At 47.6% G+C, this 23,901-nt stretch overlaps 1 protein-coding gene and 1 long non-coding RNA gene across 2 annotated transcripts; both read right to left on the bottom strand.

The window, feature by feature from the left end:
* Positions 1-6,780: 6,780 nt before the first annotated feature.
* On the bottom strand, positions 6,781-10,715 carry ptmab (prothymosin alpha b). Its single transcript, XM_040145841.1, has 5 exons — positions 10,462-10,715; positions 8,019-8,084; positions 7,822-7,906; positions 7,647-7,732; positions 6,781-7,564 (listed from the first exon to the last, which is right to left on the bottom strand). The coding sequence occupies exons 1-5, from the start codon at positions 10,504-10,506 to the stop codon at positions 7,520-7,522; spliced, it is 327 nt and encodes a 108-aa protein (XP_040001775.1). The 5' UTR covers positions 10,507-10,715; the 3' UTR covers positions 6,781-7,519.
* Positions 10,716-14,715: 4,000 nt separating this feature from the next.
* Positions 14,716-23,392, bottom strand: LOC120800058. Its single transcript, XR_005708929.1, has 3 exons — positions 22,634-23,392; positions 14,951-16,395; positions 14,716-14,799 (listed from the first exon to the last, which is right to left on the bottom strand). It is a non-coding gene; the product is annotated as an uncharacterized LOC120800058 (long non-coding RNA).
* Between the last annotated feature and the right edge of the window lie 509 nt (positions 23,393-23,901).

Below are 23,901 nucleotides of genomic sequence, written 5' to 3'. Positions count from 1 at the left end.
CTCTTTGTGGTCATCATATGTCTCTTTGTGGTCGTTTTGTGTCTCTTTGTTGAGTTTTGTGTCTCTTTGTTGAGTTTTTGTGTCTGTTTGTTGAGTTTTGTGTCTCTTTGTTGAGTTTTGTCTCTTTGTTGAGTTTTGTGTCTCTTTGTTGAGTTTTTGTGTCTCTATGGTCATTTTGTGTCTCTTTGTTGAGTTTTTGTGTCTTTTTGTTGAGTTTTTGTGTCTCTTTGTTGAGTTTTGTGTCTCTTTGTTGAGTTTTTGTGTCTCTATGGTCATTTTGTGTCTCTTTTTTGAGTTTTTGTGTCTTTTTGTTGAGTTTTTGTGTCTCTTTGTTGAGTTTTGTGTCTCTTTGTTGAGCTTTTGTGTCTCTTTGTTGAGTTTTTGTGTCTCTTTGTGGTCATCTTGTGTCTCTTTGTTGAGTTTTGGTGTCTCTTTGTTGAGTTTTGTGTCTCTTTGTTGAGTTTTTTTGTCTCTTTGTTGAGTTTTTGTGTCTCTTTGTTGAGTTTTTGTGTCTCTTTGTTGAGTTTTGTGTCTCTTTGTGGTCATCATATGTCTCTTTGTGGTCGTTTTGTGTCTCTTTGTTGAGTTTTGTGTCTCTTTGTTGAGTTTTTGTGTCTGTTTGTTGAGTTTTGTGTCTCTTTGTTGAGTTTTGTGTCTCTTTGTTGAGTTTTTGTGTCTCTATGGTCATTTTGTGTCTCTTTGTTGAGTTTTTGTGTCTTTTTGTTGAGTTTTTGTGTCTTTTTGTTGAGTTTTTGTGTCTTTTTGTTGAGTTTTTGTGTCTCTATGGTCATTTTGTGTCTCTTTTTTGAGTTTTTGTGTCTTTTTGTTGAGTTTTTGTGTCTCTTTGTTGAGTTTTGTGTCTCTTTGTTGAGCTTTTGTGTCTCTTTGTTGAGTTTTTGTGTCTCTTTGTGGTCATCTTGTGTCTCTTTGTTGAGTTTTTGTGTCTCTTTGTTGAGTTTTGTGTCTCTTTGTTGAGTTTTTGTGTCTCTTTTAGTTTTGTCTCTCTTTGCTGAGTTTTTGTGTCTCTTCGTGGTCATCTTGTGTCTGTTTTTTGAGTTTTGGTGTCTCGTTGAGTTTTTGTGTCTCTTTGTGGTCATTTTGTGTCTCTTTTTTGAGTTTTTGTGTCTCTTTGTTGAGTTTTGTGTCTCTTTGTGATCATTTTGTGTCTCTTTGTTGTCATCTTGTGTCTCTTTTTTGAGTTTTTGTGTCTCTTTGTTGAGTTTTGTGTTTCTTTGTTTAGTTTTTGTGTCTCTTTGTGGTCATTTTGTGTCTGTTTGTTGAGTTTTGTGTCTCTTTGTTTAGTTTTTGTGTCTCTTTGTGGTCATCTTGTGTCTTTTTGTTGAGTTTTTGTGTCTCTTTGTTGAGTTTTTGTGTCTCTTTGTTGAGTTTTGTGTCTCTTTGTTGAGTTTTTGTGTCTCTGTGGTCATTTTGTGTCTCTTTGCAGAGTTTTGTGTCTTTTTGTTGAGTTTTTGTCCCTCTTTTATGAGCTTGTGTCTCTTTGTTGAGTTTTGTGTCTCTGTTGAGTTTTTGTGTGTCTTTGTTTAGTTTTTGTGTCTCTTTGTGGTCGTTTTGTGTCTCTTTGTTGAGTTTTTTTGTCTCTTTGTTGAGTTTTTGTGTCTCTTCGTGGTCATCTTGTGTCTCTTTGTTGAGTTTTTGTGTCTCTTTGTTGAGTTTTTGTGTCTCTTTGTGGTCATTTTGTGTCTGTTTGTTGAGCTTTTGTGTCTGTTTGTTGAGTTTTTGTGTCTCGTTGTTGAGTTTTTGTTTCTCTTTGTTGAGTTTTTGTGTCTCTTCGTGGTCATCTTGTGTCTTTTTGTTGAGTTTTTGTGTCTCTTTGTTGAGTTTTGTGTCTCTTTGTTGAGTTTTTGTGTCTCTTCGTGGTCATCTTGTGTCTTTTTGTTGAGTTTTTGTGTCTCTTTGTTGAGTTTTGTGTCTCTTTGTTGAGTTTTTTTGTCTCTTTGTTGAGTTTTGGTGTCTCTTTGTTGAGTTTTGTGTCTCTTTGTTGAGTTTTTTTGTCTCTTTGTTGAGTTTTTGTGTCTCTTCGTGGTCATCTTGTGTCTTTTTGTTGAGTTTTTGTGTCTCTTTGTTGAGTTTTGTGTCTCTTTGTTGAGTTTTGTGTCTCTTTGTTGAGTTTTTTTGTCTCTTTGTTGAGTTTTGGTGTCTCTTTGTTGAGTTTTGTTGTCTCTTTGTTGAGTTTTTTTGTCTCTTTGTTGAGTTTTTGTGTCTCTTTGTTGAGTTTTTGTGTCTCTTTGTTGAGTTTTGTGTCTCTTTGTTGAGTTTTTTTGTCTCTTTGTTGAGTTTTGGTGTCTCTTCGTGGTCATCTTGTGTCTTTTTGTTGAGTTTTTGTGTCTCTTTGTTGAGTTTTGTGTCTCTTTGTTGAGTTTTTTTGTCTCTTTGTTGAGTTTTTTGTCTCTTTGTTGAGTTTTTGTGTCTCTTTGTTGAGTTTTGTGTCTCTTTGTTGAGTTTTTTTGTCTCTTTGTTGAGTTTTTGTGTCTCTTTGTTGAGTTTTTGTGTCTCTTTGTTGAGTTTTTGTGTCTCTTTGTGGCCATCTTGTGTGTCTTTGTGGAGTTTTTTTTACAGTAACAGGATGGAGCGGCTCTGGCGCGTTGTGTGGTGTGACTGGTGTGATGATAGAAGGTTTTGGTGAGAGCCGAGAGAACCGGGCGCACAGTGATTTCGTAGCCGCGTGACTGTGACTTGTGTCGACTATTAGATAAGTGTAGTTCTCAAGGAACCGTGGGACCAGATGTGTAACACGGCACAATGCGTATATACCATAGAATATGATGGGTCGTGTTGTGTTTTTGTCAGCACTCTGTTCTGACAAGTAGTACAGTGTTGCAGTTTTTCTCAAGCAGGGGAGGGTTCAGAGAAAGACTAGTAGCCGGGGGGGTCCTTGCTTTTAAAAATGTCCACCCCAGCCCACTCGCTCTTGCGCTGTCCCTTGGGTCAATGCTAAAGCTGCTGGAGCAAAGTGAGACCGTCCAGTACTTAGACCCAGAAGAAGGAACTCATTTAATTTAACATCGATTCTTCCGTGTGACGCGGGCAGGACAAACGCTGTGGCATCAGAAGTCTACAGCCTCACTAAGCCCTTCCTGTCGTGAGTAACACCCCCCTCCCCTGCAGAAATGGACCGGTCCCTGAGCTCTGCGGCCCTGGCTCGGGATGAACCATGTGAGGGCAGCGGGGAGCTGCCGCTCTCGGCTCCAAACCACCTGCTGAGGTGAGAAGGATTTATTTTAGGTTTTCAGCTCACAGATCCGATCTGGTCTTAGAGCTGCAGCGGACTGAGACTGGCACACTACTACCGCTGAAGCACTGAGCTGTCAGACAACCGGGACCGGAGGTGCTCAAGTCTGCTGCCTGCACCGGTATTTTTACATTTTTTAATTTAATTGGGTTAACGAAGAACTGTGAGGGCAGTCCACCTGATGGGGTCACTATAGAAACCATTTGAAATTCCCAACTTTGAAATTCATAAAAAATTAGGTAGATGTCCTACAGCTTTTAAAATCGGTCAACGTTTAATGTTTCTTTTGTTGCGTGGTATTCAACTCTTATGCAAATACATAATAATAATACTAATACCGATAAGAATCATAGCAATTGTTTTAAAAGGTAAAGGATTTTTTTAATCTCTAAAATAATAAAATAGAATCCTGATTAATTTAAATATTGTTCAATACGGTTTTATAGTGAAAATAGAATTACAAATAAAAATATCAGAAAAAAATAAAATAAAAATGTCTTCAAAATCAAATTTTTAAAAAATTTTAAATAATAAAATTAAAATGAAAAATAATAATAATTAAAATACTGCAATATATATATTTAAAGTATTGTAAAAATGTCTATATTGATTAACAAAAATACCCATAAAAGGTAAAAAAATACAAATAATTGTGCCCACACTAGGAAATACAAACTCGAAAGCATTTTTTAAATATATATGAACTTAAAACAATAATATATTTAAAAATATAATACAAATACCGGTACTTGTACTTAAAAATGGATACTTGATAAGATAAATACTTGAAAAAAAAAGTTATAAAATACTCCATATAAATAGTAGTAATAACAATTTTAAAGAATTTTTAAAAAAAACGTTCATGTTGATGACAAAAATTTAATATCAAACGATTCATTTTGCAAATATCTTTATAGAAACGTATATTTGAAAAGAAATGGATCCGTGTCAGGTGCAAACGCGCAGCCGGAGACTCCGGCTCCCGCCTGCACCACAGTGAGTGTGTGTCAGCAACACACGTCGTCCGGGCGAGGCGAGGAGCGCTGGCACGCGGCCCTGCCTTCCGTCATCCCGCCCGCGTCGCGAAGCTGCCGCGGCGTGTTTTCGACATTCCTCCGTTGGGGCCCCGCGGGCTGCAGGGACATGACCGAACAGGGATCAGATCCTCCCGCTCTGGTTCAGGCTCCGTCATGTTCGTCCTGGACCGGCAGCAGTCGGCTCCCCGACCGTCTGCACCTCCGACACTCTGGGTGCACGCGTCCTCACGCCGGTTGTTGTTGTGATGATGATGATGATGAGGAGGACTTTTAATTTCCTGGAGGTCGGTCCAGCGCTACGAGTCCAAGTCCTCGACTCATCAACGGCACCGTCCCAAAGAGCAAGAACTCAACTCTGAGCCCGGTTGGTCCGAACACCTCCGCAGCCCGAGGCGGAAGAGGTGCTCGTTTCTCACCTCGGTAGAGGTACCGGTCCGACCGGGTCCAGCCACGCGGCGCCGTCCGCTGAAGCTGCATTGATCATTGATCATTGATCGATCGGCGTAGGGTTCGTGCGCACTTTGAACACGGTCCCGATGGGTCGCACTGTTTCGCAGCCTGAACCGTCACCACTGCCACGAATCTTCGCTTTGTCGCGATCTTCGTGTAAAGAACCAAAGCGGCGTCAAGACCCGGACTCGGGGAAACACGAGGAGGTTTTCGTCTCCTTATCTTCTGACCGCCCAGATTGATCGCGGGACCCGCTGGTGGGGTCTTGACCCCCCGGTGCAGCTGGTCGAGGTGAAGCCGAAGCTTCCAGCGGCTTCTCGAACCGAGGGCGGGTTTCATCTGCCGCAGCGGGTCCCACTCTATAAACCGATCGAACGATTCGGATCCGGTCACTCGGTAAAACGTAGGACGTTTCCCGCTGAGGGATGTAAAGTCGCACGAAGGGTGAACGCGCTCGTCCCTAAAATCGGACGACTTCGCACCAGACGTAAAGTTGTGTCTGGGACGACGAACGGGACATTTACGGGACAGTCAGTCTGCGGCTGGAACACTCCGTCCACTCGGAATTGGGTTTGCTGCGGAACTTCCTCCCGGGTCTCAGGCCTTCCGGTAAACCCCGGGGTCCGGACACTGCTCCGGGATAAACTCTCTGTCGATACACTTTCGCCACCGGCGCTTCGACGCTCCACCTGCGCCGGGGGAGGCAGCACTCACACCCCTGTACTCAAGTAAAAATACTCCATTACAGGTCCAAGTCCCGCGCCCAAACAAAGTACAACCGCTCAAGTCTACGCGAAGTATCCGGGCACTCCTTACGCGAGACGTCCCCGGTCCGGGCGTCGCGTCTTACGGGCCTGTCGCGCGTTCGTCACGTGGAACCGTCCGTCTGAAAAGTAACCGGTAACGCCGGAGCGCAGTGGAGTCAAACGCACGTGAGGTCGCACCTGTACCGAGGTGGTGCTCGGCGCGGTACTGGCGCTACAACCGGGCTGCGGCCGACGATAACCACCGACGCCGGGACAAGTATCTCGTTCTGCCGAGGCAAACGTACCCGCGCCACGACGGGAAGTACTGACCCGCGCGTCCTGCGCCGGACGTCTCTCTGTAGCCGAAGTACTGGCCGCGCGGCAGAAGGCCTCCGGGCAGCGTCGCGTCGCGGTGCGTTGTAACCACCGGTTGTTATTACCGCCGCATCCACGTGTGGGCAGCGCGTTGCTGTGGCACTACTTTACGAGGCGTCAGGGATTTTTTGCCGCATACGTCCGGCTCGAGCGGAGCATCCTTCTCCCGCCTCGCGTTGTTTCAACAGAAGGAAAAGTCCTCTGCATGACGCCGTGAGCGGAGCCGGTGTAATGAGCTCTGGCTCCGGCCGCCGCTTCCTGGACACTGCCCTAATCTCTTTATCTCTAGATTTCTCTTTGACCTTCACTCGTTGGTCATCGCGTAGCCGGTTCTGCGCTCAGGCGCTTTCCCGTTGGCTCGAGAACCGTCGTCACGACTTTGAGTGGAAGTAGGTTTTGTTCTGCTGTAATCCACGAAAAAATAAGAGTCATATCACGTCCTGTCAGATTTGTTGTGTGACCCTGATTTAACCCGGTTTAACCTTCAACACGCTGCTCATGGCGTTTCACGTGGAGCTCCTGAAATCCAAGTCTAAGCTGTCACATAAATGTAGTGGAACATGTTTTAATAGAGGTTCACGACTGGTTCAGGTTCAGTTGGCGGGTAATTTATGAGGAAAAAAAAAAAAAAAAATCACTTAGAGGAAAGACTAAAGTGTAAATATACAATATTTCCCCCTGAAATGTGGTTGAGTGGAAGTAGCATGAGGTAGAAACACCCGAGGACAAGTAGAAGTAAAGCACTCAAGTAAATCTACTTAGTTACTTTGCACCACTGCCGCTCAAGTGTGCTAAGGCTGCAGGCCGGTGACCTCTGACCCCTTTAAAGACACCCCGCACGCTCACCTCCACCCGAGGGCCTTCGCCGTTCGGCCGCCGAGGAGAGGCAAACAAAAAAACAAAAACATGCAGAGATACGAGGTACAACTCACAAAATAAAAGTCCGGTTTATTGTCAAACAACAAACTTCGCACATACATCAAAACAGGCCGTCATAAAACAAAGTCGCTGACAAAAACAAAATAAAAGGAAAAAGAAAAGAGGCTCTTTTCTTTGGCCTTACCCTCCCATACAAACAAACTAGTTATGGTACAGCTAAAGTACATACATTAAATTTACTGGAATGCTCTGAGTTCAACGGCTTAAGAGGTTTTTGTCTTTCAGGTTTTTTTAAGCTTTTTTTTTTACATGTTTTTTTTCTCTAGTATCTGTCGAGATATCGTAACATGGTCAACCAAGTAAAATCTTTTGTTAAAGAAGCACCGATTTGGTCTGACGAGATCGCTGCCGAGAGAGAAACCGACCCCCCCTCCTAACAATATGTACAAAAATATAAAATGTAAATAAAAATACAAACAAATTCTCCTTTCGTGTTGTTGTGGTGGTGGTTGTTGAAGAGAAGCCTGATTTCTGCGTCGATGTGGTGGCGGGTTCCTCTAGAAAATTTGTTTCGCAGTTTTGAGGGGAGATCGAGTGTGTGCGGACGTGGTGGATGTTTGTTGAACTCTACTTGCTAATGACCATGTTGGATTTTTTTTTTTTATTATTAATTTTTTTTCTTTTAAATCAGTCCTCCAGCCCCTCCACCCGTGACATTTAAAAACAGCCAGAGGTGGAGAACCAGGAAGTGGTTCAGCAGGATGGCGCAGGGGGGAAACCCATCAATCGTCATCGTCGGTTTTCTGCTTCTTGGTTTCGACGTCGTCCTGAAAGAAGAGAAGAAGAAGACGGTGAGTCGGTTAGTTGGCGAGCCCGTGGCCCGATCGGTCGCGGGAGCCGGCGCCTCACCTCGTCGTCATCCTCGTCGTCCTCAGCTGCCCGTTTTGTGCCGCCCTCGATGTCGTCGTCGTCTTCCTCCTCGTCTTCCTCGTCGCCTGCGGGACAAAGGGAGAGCAGAGTGAGGCTTTCGCTGGTTTTGTGAAACGACACAACGTGAAAATCAAAAGGAAAACCCTCCGGCTACCTTCTCCGTCGTCCTCCTCGTCCTCCTCGTCCACCTCCTCGTCCTCTTCGTCGTCTACCTCGGGCTCACCGTTCTCCTCGTTCTCCTGGAAACCACAAAAACTTTAAAGGGACTGACTGAAAAAATAAAAAAGTTTTTTAAAAAGTTTTCAAACCACGAGGAACCACGGTAGGCAGAGTTGAGAACGTGGAGGTTACCTTTCCGTTGGTGGCAGCATCTTTGCCGTTCTCCTTTTCCTCCACCAGCTTCTTCTCTTTCAGGTCCTGGTGGATACGAAAACAAACATTGAAACCGGAAGAGTAAAACTATGAAAATAAAAAAAAATAAATCCAATTTTAAAATCAAAAAAAGCCCCCGGTGGTAACACGCAGCTGACGTAACGGAGCTTCTCCAGGCTGCTGCTACCTGCCCTGCTACCTAAAGGCCCGCTGCTTCCTGGGAGCAGCAGTTTCTGCCCTCGCCCTGTCAGAATGAAGTCTTCCCATTTAAACACCATATTGGTCTCTGCAGATCCTCCCCCGTCCTCCCCCTCCATCCCCTCTAATGTGTTGTAATCTGATACTTTGATGTGCCCCCCGGGGCACTCTGGGTATCGTAGTCTTCCGCGGGCTGACGTCTCTGCCATATGTCACGAGACACGCCCGGGAGAGGCACTGCAATACCCAGGATGCACCGCTCCGTTTAAAATAACACAGGAGGACGCAGGAGCGGGGGGAGGAGGGGGAGGTGGTGATGGAGGAGGAGGAGGAGGAGGTGAGCGCGACGCACGCTGCTGCTGCTGCTGCCCGCTTGTTGTAACGGAGGCTGGAAAGGACAATAGAAGACGACACATGGCAGGCGAGAAAAGCGGCACGAAAAGCAAAAATAAGGCGGCGCGGCCGGACCGGAGCCCCCGCGCACACCGTCACAAACACCTCCGGGGCTCTTTCGCTGCCCACTTCGACCCGAAAACGGCCGCTGACCTTATTAATAGCGCTCGGTTCCCTCGTTTTGTCGACACCGTCCGTTCTCAGCCTATTATCCGCGCCGCACACATGCAGCACATACACCGCAATCGAGTCGCTGCTCTCCACGGCCTAACCTTATTGCTTCCAATCCACCGAGGTGCTCGGGAGCATCGGCGGTTCCTCGTTCAGACGAGCTCGGAGGCTCCGCTCACGCGCCCGCCGACTGCGCGTAAAAAGGCGCTTGTGCGTAAAAATGCCTCGCGGCTACAAACAGTGGCTGAAGAGGCGCCGCGGATTACCAGCTCCCCGCGCTCCCCTCCGCGTCTTCTCCAAATGTTTATTTGTTCTAATCACTCGTTATTACTCGGCTCCGCGGCCCGCCGCTGCTCACATTATCCAAAGGCTGGATCCTATTCTCCCCTACTTCTGTTGCGGAGACACCCCCCTCCTCCTCCTCCCCTCCCCGCGGGGGCTATTAAAGTTTTACCCGATATGAGCCAAAGTCCAACCGAACAGAAATGAACATTTAGAGAAGCAGAAAGATGATCAGGTCCGAACGGTGACGGATCTCGAAGAGGGGAAAACCAGCACCGTCACATCACACCTCCACAACCCGGCCACACACACACACACACACACACGCAGCCAGAGAGAAGTGGGCTGCATTACAAAAAAAGAAAGAAAGAAAACTTTCCCCCGAGACATAAACGCGCCCTGCAAACATGCCCCAAAAATACTAACAAAAAAAAAAAACAAAAAACGGAAGCTGCGGCTCAGAGTGTGTGTGTGTGAGAGAGAGCGAGGGAGAGCGAGGGACTCTCCGGTAAACGGAGGCTGAATAAGCAGAGCCCATTCAAGCAGCAGCAGCTCCGACCTTCCTCAGTCGGTAAACAAACCGGGTCGGACGGTGCGGGCAGGCCCGCCGGTGCCCACAAAAACGGAGCCACAGACGAATAACAACGAAAAAAGCTGCAAGCGAAGCCCCGAAAGTTGACATCGGCACGAATTACGCACCGCCTGCGCCTCTGTCCTCCATTCAAACGGACCAACTTCGCACTACAAGCCCCGGTCGGAGCCTCAGAAAATCCCGTTTACTCCGCCGCTCAGCCCCGGCGCCTCTCCCGCGCTGGAAGCGGGACCGGACTTCGAATTAATTCGAGCGAAGCAGCCTGCGAGACGGGGAATAAATGCGCGAATAGGCGCGTCGATTCAGCGGCGGGAGCCGCGGAAACGGAGCCCGAAAACCGGCCGAGCGTGTGCCGGAGCGAGCCGTGTCGATCGCTCTCTCGGTTCGGACTTGACGTGCGTGTCTCGGCGGCGAGAACCGAGCCGCTTGTATAAACAAAGAACCCGCGCAGACAGTTGCTCTCCGGACAATGAGACACGGCGCCGTAAACGCAGCCTCTTTCCGCGACGCGGTGCCGAGAGCCCCCGGTTGGTTCCAGGGATATTTTCCATCAGAGTTTAGAGAAAAACACCGGCTCTTTTTCTTCTGTTTTACCCCCCCCCTGCTCTCCTCCCCTCCCCTCCCCTCCGGCTTGTCCGACAGGCTCCGACTTCGCCGAGTCCGAATGAGCGCGAAGCGACGACGAAAGGGGTTTTTAAAAAAAATCTAGGTTAGAGCCTGGAAAAGCCTCGGTCCGCGGAGGGGCTGCGCGGGACCCGGCCCCGGGGAAGGCGCGAGGCGGCTTACCTTGGCAGAGATGTCCGAGCCGGAGTCAACTTGTGTGTCTGCCATTGTTTTAGTTCAGAAAAAGAAAGGACGGCTGAAATGAAAGGTTGAATAAAGTAAATCCCTCTCCTCGCTTTGCGGATCAATCAGTGTTATGTTGTGCCAGTGGCCAATGCTGCTCGCGGCCGAGCCTTTAATATAGGCTGCTGGGCGGAGTTGAGAGGAGGTCGGCGGCCGCTGATTGGCTCCGGGCTCCACGGAGGTGTTCTCCTCGCGCGCTGGAGTGGAACAATGGCTAGAATTTCTAAACCCGGACGCCACGCCCCCCCCGCCGTCTGCCGCCGTAACTGTCCTTTCTCCGCTAAAACAATAATCCGGCCCGGTCAAACCCGACGAAACCGAGCGGGTCCTCGACGGCGGCGCCTTTTCCCGCGCCGCCGGAGCGAGGAAATCGAGTTTGCACCGAACCACGCACTAAATATGTCGAACAGGCAGCGCTCGGTTTGACGTAGTGTCACGGTTTGATTGATTGATGTTCATGTGGTCGAGTCAAGCGGCGACTCCGGTCCGCTTCTCCCGCCCACCGACGCGACCGGGGAATAGAGGCAAAGTCGGGGTTTTTTTTTTTCTTTTCGTTTGGGGGGGGGGTGTGTTGGTGGTGGTGGTGGTGGTGGTGGCGGGGGGGGTTAAAATGTCGACGGAACGGACGGTGTTGGTGGATTAAAGCTTCGCCCAACGTTACCGTCGCCCCTTTCTCCCGCCATGTGAACTCTGCCAGTCAGATAAAAGGCGCACACGGTGCGGACGTGAAGCGCCGCCGCCATGCCTCCTCGCAGCCCTTGATCGTGCTCCGCTCGCCCCGCCCCTTCACGGCGTCCATGTTTGAAACTCCCTCACTCTTCTATGTGCGCACTTGACGCTCTGAGTTGCTTCTTCTTCTTTTTTTTTTTTTTTTTTTACATAACAACCCGTAAACTTGTGCTCCAAGGTCGACGCTCAAATAAACACACGATCCCCGTCGAACGCCGCGACCAGAACTGACTTTGGCACGGTTCTAACGTGCGTACGGGCCGGTGTCGGCGAGCGGGTGCGGTAACAGTGCCGGTGGCCTCATTTCCTCCGTCTCCATTGTTCGAGCCCACAAAGAAATGCCCCGCCGTGGAGGAGGGAAAAAGAGCAGTGCGACATGACAGACATGCGATGAGACGAGTGCGGAACATAATTGTGATGTGCTCGTGAGCTGACGCGCATTCTTATGAAACACAAGGGCAAACACGCATTTTTCCTTACCGAGTTTTGTACACATGGCTTTTACAAGCTGAACATGAGGAGGACAAAGCGGCAAGAAAAGCGGCCGCCATTGCTCGCTCGGGATGGGGGATGGGAGCAGAGTGTGGTCCGGTAACGGGCAGCCCACATTCACATTCTACTCTGATGACACACTCGGTCGCCGAGGGCGGCTCCGATTGGTCGGCTGAGTGGAATAAACACGGCTTTGGCGCACGGCGGGCGCCGATTGGCTGCCGCGGACGTCCGTCAGTTCAAACTGGGCTCCGCGGGCGCGCCGTAAGCCGCGGGTCCGGATCGAGGATCTGGACCGAGCGGAGCGTAAGTGTAGAGTTTCACTTCTGTCTTTCAGGTGCAGCCTCTTCGCTGCCCAGGAAAAGCTCCTTTCACCGCCATGATCTCGGGGAGACGCATCCATTACGTGTAATTGATTGGAAAAGCCGACCTCTTCGTGTTTCATTAAGCGGTATTATGAAATGTTTATCCAGGAATCAGGAACAACTGATCCTTCAACAGGACCAAAACCTGTTTCCAAACTTCACCCCTCAAAACCGTGTTTTGAGCATGTGATACATTCGCAATTCATAAAATCAGGCGAACGGCGTTTTAAGTTGCTGGCAGGCAGATTAAAGCTGCGCCGTGTTGTGAGCGTGAAAAGAACTTTGGTTACGTTGTGCGCAGGGTTTTTTTATTTTGGTCTTTTAATCGACGCCACTTGACTCTGTTGGTACTAAATAGTACCCAGACCCTCTCCACTGCAGGAGGTTAACGAAACATATCCTCACCTGCGTCCGCCGTCGTGCGCTTCACCTGGGTTTTTACTCGTCCGTGGCCACTTTTTAGGACGAGTTTTTAGGACATCCGGCCAAACAGTGCAGGAAAAGAAATCAAATATCAACCAAGAAAAAAGCAGAGTCCCAATGCTCCCAGTGCGACAAGCCAACAAACTACAACGTGGAACCCGGATTTGCCAGCCAAACAAAAAACAAACCAAAAAAAATCCTGAGTTTTTTGTTTTTACGTATATCTGACACGTTCCGGGTTTTAAAATACAGTGGAAACACAAGAAGGACAAAGCCCAACAAAGCCCTTCAAAGTTCAGGTAACGAGAAGCCGGAGGTAACAGGCTGTTAAGTTCCTGCGGTGGAGAAATGGCCTGTATCTGGCCCAGGATGGTGCTTGATGCGCCATGTACACCGGTCCCCACACAAATCTATCAGTCTTATAACAGGCCTGCGCCGGACACCAAGGTCTGGTTACCAGCTGGCCAGATCAGTCAGCTGCCCCCGGGGCCCCAGACCCAGAGGGGCCCCTAAAGCCCCAGGTTCACTGCGTGTCAATTGGCTGAACATAATTTGATTAACTGCAGATTTGTTTAGGAATTTGCACCATTGAAGTACAATATCAACCAAGACAGGTACTTAATCCCTTGGCCCCGTCCTGTAGAGGGGCCATGTGTCAAAACGTAGCTTTGAGACCGCAAGTGTTATAGTCGCGGTTGGGGCCAAACAACGAATAGTTTTTGCACTGGGGCCCCGTAACCGGTTACTCTGGGCGTGCTGGGCGGCGCTCGGTGCTTGGGCACCACAGTACAGCCGACGGTGCCAACATTCAGCCGGCTCCCTACTGGTAGAGCTGAGCAATTTATTTGAATATTAGCTGCAAAAACACGCAGCGTGTAAACACTGTTATTTACAGTCTTTACGCAGAACCATTTCATAACAGCTGTTTACGTCTACACTGTAGTTTACAGCCTTAGTCGATACTGTATAGTGCAGCATCAAGGGACAAAACTGAAATGGTCGTATTGTGGGACCCCAGCGTTGAGTCATCTGCAGATTGTCCTCACACAGGAGGAACAGGACGACGCTCGGACTGCGGGATGACGTTTAAACAGGATCGCACAAACCTTTCGCTGATGCGAATCGGCAGAGGTTACAAATAAAAGGCGTCACAGCCGCCTCAGCCACAGCTGCATACTCACAACACAGCTGCAGTGTCCGTGGGACCAAGCGCAGATTTGGGGCCATATAAATACATTTGACTTGACAATTAGGAAAAGAAGGATTCCGTTAATATGTTGAATGTCAGGTGTCTGAAAGGAGGCGTGCAGCGATACGGTTTGACTGATCAGGCGTTGGTGGTAAATTGATCTTTGGAACGTGAAAGTTGGCAGATTGAAAATGAGTGGAAACGTGGCAACAAGGAAAAGCGCGTTAAATGTTTTAGTGCAAATAAATTCAACTGTAATTTATTTATTTAAATCAGTTTACTCTTTTTCTATCACACACACACACACACATATGTTTTAATATTGCCTTTTGTTTTTTAAAATTTTTCTTAAAGCCTGTTATGTCTTTGCACTTTGAATTACCTTGTAGTTGAAAGGTGCAGAACAAGTAAACTTGCCGTTTTCTTTCCTTAAATCAAAGATAAATAAACCAGAAAGAATAGATGACCCATGGTACATCCGAATAAGAGACATAAATAAAATCAATCGCCTCTCCGGAAAGTTCGCAACAGACAAAAAACAAAACAAAACGTATCTTCAGTTTGCAGCTTGAAAGCTCAAAATGATCATAAAACTCCGTTGGGTTTAGCCTCATTATGCATTCTCGACCTCAAAAATGCAGGCGCTCTCGAATATTAAACCACCTCAGCTCAGTTCAAAGTTCATCAATGAAGAGTGTTTAAATTGGAGTTTGAATATGTGGAGCTTTGCAGCTGACACTAATCTAGGTTTAGAGTAAATCCGGGCTGGTGTAACTCACCCTGTAGGGGATAAATGTGGTCTACATGACTAAACGCCGCTCCAACAAGAAAAGACACACTTTAAACCTGTCTCGCTTCTGCTTGTCCCTGCCCCGTCCCACTGACTGACATTCAGCTTCTCTCGCCATAACCGAGAGTTCACCGGGGAGGAAAGCGGTGAGAGATGAGTAAGAAGCAGCGAGGGAGCAGGTAAATGCTCTCTGGTGTCTAACTACCTGTGTTACGCTGTGGACGTCAGTCATCCAGCGTGCAGCCGACGTGTTGGGACCTGTCCCGGTGATGCGGTGAGGTGGACCCTTCCTGCGGCAGCGCAAACAGCACAGGTTCAGATCGGGGGGGCTGCAGTTATCACACGGTTAAAGTTGATGTCTTACCCCTCTATCTACGGCTGAATGTAAAGAAGGTTTCAGTTGACACGACAAGAGGTGAAAACCCTTATGTTGATACGCACCTATTCTTCACCTGTGACAGAGGCTCCTGGATTTACTCCAACACAACGCGGACGCCCCATCAGGATCCACGCACCCGGGGCGGCAGTTCTCCCGAGACACCCGAGTTCCCCTGAGAGCAACTACTGATCAATGGAAGCATCACAACTTACAAAATACAATTAAAATTAAAAAAAAAATAAACAGTGTCCTGTCAGTTCAGCCTCTGAACGTCTCGTGTGCAACGTGTGCTCCGATCCACGGATAGAATTGACGCATATCAACGGTGTGTTTTGGATTTTGATTGGTGGCTCCCAGAGAGCCGTCATTGAACAGTGGCTTTTGGTCTCCGTGTGGCCCTTTGTGTTACCTTTGACACTGTATTCCCACTGGATTACAGAACGTCCCGCTGTCTAACCTCTGGTGCTACCGCAGATGTCGTGAAATCCGCTCATAAAAAACTCCACCTCAAAGTCCCGGGGTTTTTTAACGGAAACGCGTGGATGCGTAGAAAGTGCGGAGAACACGGTCCGCGTGCTCAAGACTACAGGACTGCAAATTACAAAGTAGAGGGAACACATTATGTAATGTGAAATGACTAAACCGAGGACAAAATTAGCAGTTTCATCAGAACTAGTAATTTGAGAGACTGATTTGTAACTTGAAGGCACATGTCACAGATGGGATGAAAAAGGTTCCTGAAAAGTCTCCCCTGCAGACTCTACAGGTAAGTGCCAGGATTCGCGTGTGTTTCTCTTCGCAGGTGACGCAGCCAACGGCTGAGGATGAAGGGAGGTCGAACTGTGTGGAACAGGCAAGAGCAGCAGGTCGGTATGAATGTCGGCGCATCAGGCTCAGTTTTTATAGGTGATCCACATTTCTAACTCTCCTGCTGAAGAGGCCAAATAAGTAAACAGAGAGGCAGAGGACTGGAATCAGGACCAACGCTGATGGTCGGCGATGAGCTGCCTGGCTGGCGGTCAGTTCATCTCACAGGTGATTTACAGACTGATCTGAAATGAGAAGAGTCTCCTCGACAACTTGAAATCGGTTCATCCACACTTTTGAGCTGGTTCAGTTTTTTTAGGGGGCGGAAGAGATGACGATTGACAGATTTATTCTCTCTCTCTCTCTCTGTTTATTTGAGTTTTTGCTGCTTTAGCCTTTACCGACGTCCCACAGCATCCAATCCAGGCACGTGCCATGCGATTCAGGAACGTCACAAGTCCGGAACCATTCATTTCACTTTTAAAAACATGTCTTGGAGAACTTTCCGTTTATTTTTCAAAGACTGACAATAGAGAGTTGACAGGAAATGAGGGAAGAGAGTTGGCCGTGGAGGGGACATGCAACAGAAGTCCCCAAGCTGGGAACTGAACCGGGGACATCACGATCACGGCATATGGCATGATCCTTAACCACGAGGCCTCCGCGGCACCCTGAACCATTTCCCTATAGAGCTGGCGTCCTGCATCGTCATGTTGAAACAGGAAAGAGACAAATACAGACTGTTGACACAAAGCTGGAAGAACAATGTTGTCTAAAATATCATTGTATGATGTTACATTAACATTTTCCTTCACCAGAACTAAGGGGCCCAAACCCGGAAACACAGCTGCAGACACAGGGGTGTCCAGATACTTTTGGCTCTAGAGCTTATCAGGAGACATCTTGCAGGTGGAGGAGGAGACAGACAGACTTTGGACACTTTGTCCTAATTTTAACTGTTCAACAGAGTCTGTAGTTCATTCACAATAGAGTGTTGCTTCATTCACGGCAGGGCTGCGTTTGTCCCCTGGCGGCCGAAAACCGCGCAACGCAGCTCTAACACATCGCGGAGTATGAAACATAACAGCGGCCCTATGAAATGCACGGTGTGTGTGTGTGTGTGTGTGTGTGTGTGTGTCTGTGGTCGTCTGTGGCCTGTGAAAGTGTGTGGTAACAAGCAGCCAGCGTGTACACAAAAGAGTGCAACTAACGTTATCCGGCACAAGAGGAAGTGCAGAGGGCTCATCTGACCATGACTTCCCCTGGCGTCTCTCAGTGAAGCAACGTCACGCCAACACGTTGAACTCCCAGTAAAACTGCGGAGCGCGGCGCAGGTCTGCAGCGGTGCAGCACAGAAGTCTGGACCTGTGCACACCTGCGGCCTCAGCGGACCCCTCCCCCCGTTTAACACAGCTGTCGTCGTGCACGCAAAAATAGCTAAACCGACAAGTAAACACTTGCGCCTGCAGTGGTTATTGTTGTAATTCGGTCGTGGTTTTTCGAGGTCGTTATTAAATCCTGAGCCGCGGACAAAGGTCTTAACACAGGGAGTGATGTTAAATAAGAATTCTAAGTTACGGATCTTGGGGTTATTTGCATCAGAAATGGCTGCACATACAATAGTGAAACCAATCAAAACGCGGTAAACGGATCATATTTCAGAAGCTATTAGCATCTCAAATATATTATAATACACGATAAACCGGGCCACTGGATGTAAGTGTTGCACACCTCCGTTCAGAAAGACCCCGAGAGGCTCGAATTGTGTTTTACATCAACGTGTTTAATCAGCCGGCAGTAACACAGCAGGGATATGATGCCAGTGACGTACATTTCAACACTGCTGATTAGGAGCCCTTTTTTATTCCTGATTTTCCGAGGGCCCTCCCTCCCCATGTCGGGGCCCCGGGTACCCAGTTCCGCTATTGTCCCCCACGACGACCCCCCCCCTGCTGGTTCATGTGTGAGGATCAGGGTTCCTGCTGTATCAGTCCCGCTTACATGTACAGCATAAACCAGATACCGGTGGTGGGCGGTAACTTTCACTCGAGTTCTGCACTGCACCGATACTTTCTACCTCTGCTCCGCTACAGAAGGAAACATTGGACTCTTGACTTCCCCACATTTATTTGACAGTTTTTTTCTTGTTACCTTTCTGGTTAAGATTTTTCATTTAAAGACACGTAGTTATAGTAATAACCTTATAAAATACTTTGCTAACTAGAGACCATCTTGTGATGGGATCACAGCAGCTGCGACGCCCGGCAACGTGTCGACGGTCCGACGACTCACGGACCGAATCTTCGAACTCACCTTCCTGTTGATCTCAGCCACTCACCTGTAAAGTTTCCTGGCTGCATCTGACACGGTTGTGACAGAATCTGTCCAGACAGACACGTAAACACCTGCCAAAGTCCTCAAAACCACCTCGGTGGACACACAGACACACACTCACCCACATGAAGCCGATGATCCTTTCTTGTGTACCTGAATGCAGGAGTTCTTAGTAGTTTTCCTTCAGTAAATGATCTGAACACTTGACTAACACAGTGTCAGGTGATCGTTGGAGCTTTTCAGCTCTGTAACTGATGAGAAAACTCATCTGGTTGAATCTGCATTTTGGAAAGGTCACAGGTATCTTGGCTTGAGAATCATCCAATCAGGGAGCTTCGGGCTCTGGTGATGTGCGGCCGATGGTGGATTCCGGCCATTTTAAACACGATTTGAATAGAGTTGAATATTCGTAATAAATGGCCTTTGAATCCCTTTCAGGGAGAAAGGGAATAAGTGTATTTCCTTGAGTGTTGAAATATACTTTTTGAGACACTTTCAGATTGAATTTTAGCGCCGCGGCCACTGAAGCTCTGAAGAACGAAGTCAGAGGTGTGAATCAGAGCGCTAGCAAATTCAAAAAGGTCCGTTGTTGTTATTAATTAAAAACAACCTGAATTCACCCCAGAACTGGCCCAGAATCCAAACCCGAATGGACTCAAGCTGCCCTCCTCCGTTAGCAGCGCACAAACCACAATTGGAAGCTGTGTGATTGGATGTTTCCTGCTGAAAAGCTCCTTGGGAGTCGTAGTTGACTTCTCCCCTTCAGAAGCAGATATTTTCTGACACGGTTGTTGATCTTTTGCGCCGATGATTCAGTCAGTCAGTCAGTAAATAAGCCCAAGTGAACTTATTCTAACTGCTTTTTTTCTGACCAACAGAAAAAGACTTAAACGACTAATCAGTTATCGAAATTGCTGCCAATTTATTTTCTGCCAATCATCTCATCAGCTAATCGCCTAATCATTCCTGCTCAACGGTACTGGCTGGGTTCTGGCTGCCGTGTGTGATGTGTGGCGGGCGTCGACAAGGACCCAACAGGAAGCGGTTGCTCTAATGTGTCTGCGGCAGCTTCGACATCTGGAGCGGAGACTGAAACCATCGGAGCGGCAGGTCAGTGAACATGGAGTCGCAGTCACGTGTTGAACCGTCACATGCGGAGGAACCTTCACACGTCTGCTAAATGTTTAAATGGTAACGGGTGTTCTTCTGCATCTTCAATAACCGACAGCCAATGAAACCCTTCCTCTCTCTCTCTCTCTGTTGTCTTCCTCCCCGGGGTCACATGACCCCGCCATCCTGCTCGCTCGCCCAAAGCTTGACTTCACTGTGGATCCACCTTCACCTCTCTCCCTCTCTCTCTATTGATTAACCTGGCAAGGACATTATGTGTGATGTATGACATTACATGGAGGAGAGAGAGAGCAAGAGATCACTGATTTTCACCTCAAGGTGTCTGTGTTCACACGAGGTTCCTTTTGTGCCAAAGCTGCTTTTACCATCACTCTATAAAACTCGCTTGATTGTACAAACCATGAGCTGCGTCTAGCTGTGTTTACTTTCTCCCTAATCTTGTTTTATTTTAAAGACTCTGTCACAGCAGCATTTAAAATGGCAAAATTGTCAATTTAGTTCCAATGGTAGGAGCAGTGGATTTCGATCAAAGTAAATCCAGTTTCCCCAAAATCCCAATTTTTTTGCATCAACTTTGGTGAACTTCTCTTCAGAATTAAACCTGGACCACTGACACACTAAGTTGCTGCTACCCCGTTTACGGCTGGACTTAGTTTAGGGTCAGACGTTTGGTTACGATGATGAAGAGCAGGGTTAGGGCTCGGGATTACATTATGTGAACGTTGAGTAAGGAGCCTCACGAGTATAGACCAATCTGGGTGCTTGTGGGCAGAAGTGGAGGAGCCGCCATAACTGCAGCGGCGCTCCACTGGTAAACCCTCGTATACACCATGCTGCGGTGTAAGTAAAGGACCTCGGTCACCAAATTCCGTTGGAGTAAAAGTTGTTATCAGTGACGCCAACAACAAAACCTGAAGCTTGTAAGGTAAAAGCCACAAGCATCTACTCTACTTTCAGAAAATCTCCCTTACATCCTCAACTTTCCATCTCGTTCTGAACAGGACTGACCAGGGCCCCGCTAAGGACAGAGGGCGAGCCGCCACCGTGGATCTCTCTTTTAGCTCGGCGCCACGTTTCCGTCGCAGAAATTCCACTTTTGCAGTAACGTTACAATGTGTGTGTCCTATTTCTATGAAATGACGCATTTCTTCCGAATACAATGAAAGCAATCGTGGAGTTTGATGATTTGAATCATAATCTATCACAACCCTGTGTCAAGTTTATTTATGACTAAACGACAAACATGTTTTGTAGGAAACATAATTGCGACCCGATCAAATTTTCTATTTGCGTAACGATATGTTGTTAATTCATTGTGGCGACCGTAACTCCTGTGACTGATTCTGATTCCGATGCTAACAAGCTCCTCCACACAGACAGAGACCACGTTCCTCTTACTTTGTGTATCGCAACCAATTTCAGACTGGCGTTTAACGACTGAATCGCTTCCTGGTTCAGGCAGACCGTGAGAGGCGGCGACTGCTAACATCTCTACCTTCGCCGTCAGTGTCAACGTAAAGGATTTCTGCGACACATAAATCAGCCAGCGGATTCGTCTGTAGAAGTACGGCGACTCAGAGGTCGTGTTGTTGAGAGAAAAAGGAAAAAGGCCGACAGGTAGATCAGTCTTCCCAAGTTACAATCAGGTCTTTAGGGCGTCCCGGTCATGTGCTGCGCGCCTGCACATGGGGTTCCCCGGTGGCCGAGGGGGTTTTTCGTTCTCTTCGGTCGGTACAGGAATGAGCGGATGTGATGTCGAGGAATCAAAACACGCCTGCACACAGACGATCAGAAACCTGGAAACTGTCAGAACCACGAATACAGGGAGATGAATTACCGGGTTTCTAATGCTCCATGTGAACGCCAAATCCCAAATACGAGCCAAACCAGGATAAGACTCAAACCACGGATGCTAGCACGAGAGTTACCGGATGGATCCGTTACCAGCTGACTGACGGCCGAAAGGAACCCGAACTGTGGGTTAACCAAAATAAACCGTATCAACAGTTGTAAACACCATCTCTTCTTCCTTTGGTTAGGTGGCTACAAGTGTGATAACAGGCTCTGTCCTGACTGTGATACTCTGACCGACTCGGTGGGGGGAATGCCACTCCACTCTCCACCCCATTGAAAAGAGACATTAAAGCTGCAGGGCTCACAGCGCGCTGCATAAAGACCCCGGACCAGGAGGTGTTAAAACATTAAGGTAAACGAGCAGGACCAGGTTCCGGGAGGGTTTCCTCTCCGATTTCTGAATGATTCAAAGAGGCTGCAGGAGACTGGAGAGGTCCGGAAGAAGATCAGATACAGGCAAACAGCAGCACCTACAACTGTCCTGTTCTAACGGTTATCCGTGTAATGTATGTAATGCGTGTCTGCATGTATGTCTCACACACTCACACACTCGGGCAGTGTTTTCAAAGGCGTGTCTGCAGCTTTACGAGCCTGTAGCCCCAGGCTCCACATTTACTACTGGAATTCTGTTTGAAAGAACAAGCTGAGACAGTGAGGGGCTCAAAAACCTCCCCGCTCCTCCACAGACCTCCTCTGTTTCCTTCTCCTCCCCCCAGACCTCCTCCCGCTCCTCCGGACCTACGCTACAGTTTTCCCTGTACCAGCCGCTGCCGCTGTGCAAGGCACTGTCTGGAGTCGCCATTATCGGACCGCACGACGGGGCCGTCCGTGGCCGATGCCGCCGCTACAGTTAGTAGGACATCTGCGGCTGCCACTTGCACCGCTGCTGCCTCTGCAGCAGACGTTCATGCTCCCCTCAGGATGAACTTAGCTGACGCTCTGACTTTTCATCTGTCTACACACTGAATATATCCCAGCTGTGTGAGTATCCTGGGAGCGCCTCCAAAAAAACGAATTGTGCCCATGGTTTTTTGATTTACGGGCGAAAATTTGTGCTCATTTGTGCTCTGGATTTAATATGATATTATATATTTTGCCTCCTCCCCGACTGAAGAAGCACCGCAGAACCCTCAGGCTGAATTTTTATTAGCTGTCAAAAAACTGTTTTTAATAACGGTCAGTTATCAACAATAACACAATGTTGTTTATAACAGTCAAACCTGATAGCCACATATCTCAGTCTAGGATCCAAATAAAACCATATTAAATCCAAGCGATCCATAGTGAGAGTGTGAAGGGTGCTCACAAGATTAACGGGACGAAGGTGCTGAGTTACGCCAGAGAGTGAGAGTGCCAATTATGATTATTATTAATTAAACAGCATGACTTATTAAGATATCCGTGACACTTCCTGGGCTCTGTAGTATCCATTTTGGCTGTTAGTATCAAACAAAACAGACAGTTCAGCTCAAAAAAGTTCAATTCTTGTGATAGAAAGTGAAGAGAAATGGAAGAAAACGCGAACCCACTCGGCATTATGCACCGAAGCTGCTTGCAATTTACTCGTAATTAATAAAAATAACAATAATGTTGAGACGGAGTTGACAAAACAATCTCACCTCCAGGTCCATTCAGCAGCTGTTTTGGAGCTTTCGATCATTTCTCTTGATCTTCATCAGCAGGTAGTTTGTCCAGTATTCTCTAATTTACACATTTTCAGAGCAGGCTGAAGGATTTCTCAAGTCGAGCCTCAAAGTTTATTCTCGACCTTGGAAACAATCTCAAGTCAAGGTCCGTTAAGTCCATTAACACAGAGTGTTTGTAACACTAATGGGTATTTTTGTATTTATCGAACACATAAAAATCCAGATCAGTAAAAACACCTCAAGGTCATACAATCAGAAGTAAAACAGAACTGCGACTCCGAGCTATGACAAAGGACTTTCTGATAAAATAAAGGCGTAAAAGGAAATTGAAAGGAAGCGACAGAGTTTTTCAACGTGAAGCTGAAACACGCGGATCATCCCAGAGTTTGGTGGTGAAAAACCGAACTTCTCGTAGGACCCAGAGAGGACGTTACGTCACGGACGTAACACTTAAACAGGGACCAGAGCTGTGATCAAGTCTTTACCAACTGTGAACTCAAACTAGAACTCGGAGCTTTCTGCAGCTGGTTCACAGTAAAAGCCTTCCAAGTGTGGGGTCGTAATATTATTGGAGAGGTTGAAATACATGGTTTAAAAAAAGCAAGAAAAACAAGATGAAAAACACCACGAGAGATCCTTAGTACACTCCTGATGCACACACACACACACACAGTTTGACATGACCCATTTCCCCTCCTATTAAGGCATTACCTTCCTTTGTGTTGGACGCATTAGCGTGAAAAGAGAATCGGTGTGAGGAGCTCCACTCATGACAATAGGAGGTGTTTGGTTGTCAAACCCCTCGCTGGGGAGGTGCGGGTGGGAGGGGGGGCTGCGGGGCGGGACCACTGCCTGTGATCAGATGGCTCATCCAGGTGGTCCTGTTGTCCGGTCACGTCCACTTCCCACGGCCGTCTACCACCTGAAACAGACGCAGGTAGACGGTGTAAAATCGGCTGCTCCAACACTTTAGAGGCGCTTTCAGAAAAGTATGACTCTTTACTAACATCTAGTGGCATTCACTTTGACATTTGGACATCATACAAATATACATGTGGTACAAATGTGACATAGCAAAATAAAAAACACACCTGACAGCTACATAAACAAACAAAGCAAACCTGGCTCCCCAACATCCCTTTATACTCTGTTAGTTCCTGTTACACCAGGTTTGACTCGCTCTGCTGTGGACATAAACGTAAAATAAACCTGTCTCCGAGGACAAAACCTGGTTCTGCAGC

The sequence above is a fragment of the Xiphias gladius genome, chromosome 15 (genome assembly GCF_016859285.1).
Source record: "Xiphias gladius isolate SHS-SW01 ecotype Sanya breed wild chromosome 15, ASM1685928v1, whole genome shotgun sequence".
NCBI lineage: Eukaryota > Metazoa > Chordata > Actinopteri > Istiophoriformes > Xiphiidae > Xiphias > Xiphias gladius.
This window is presented reverse-complemented; position numbering and strand designations above follow the sequence as displayed.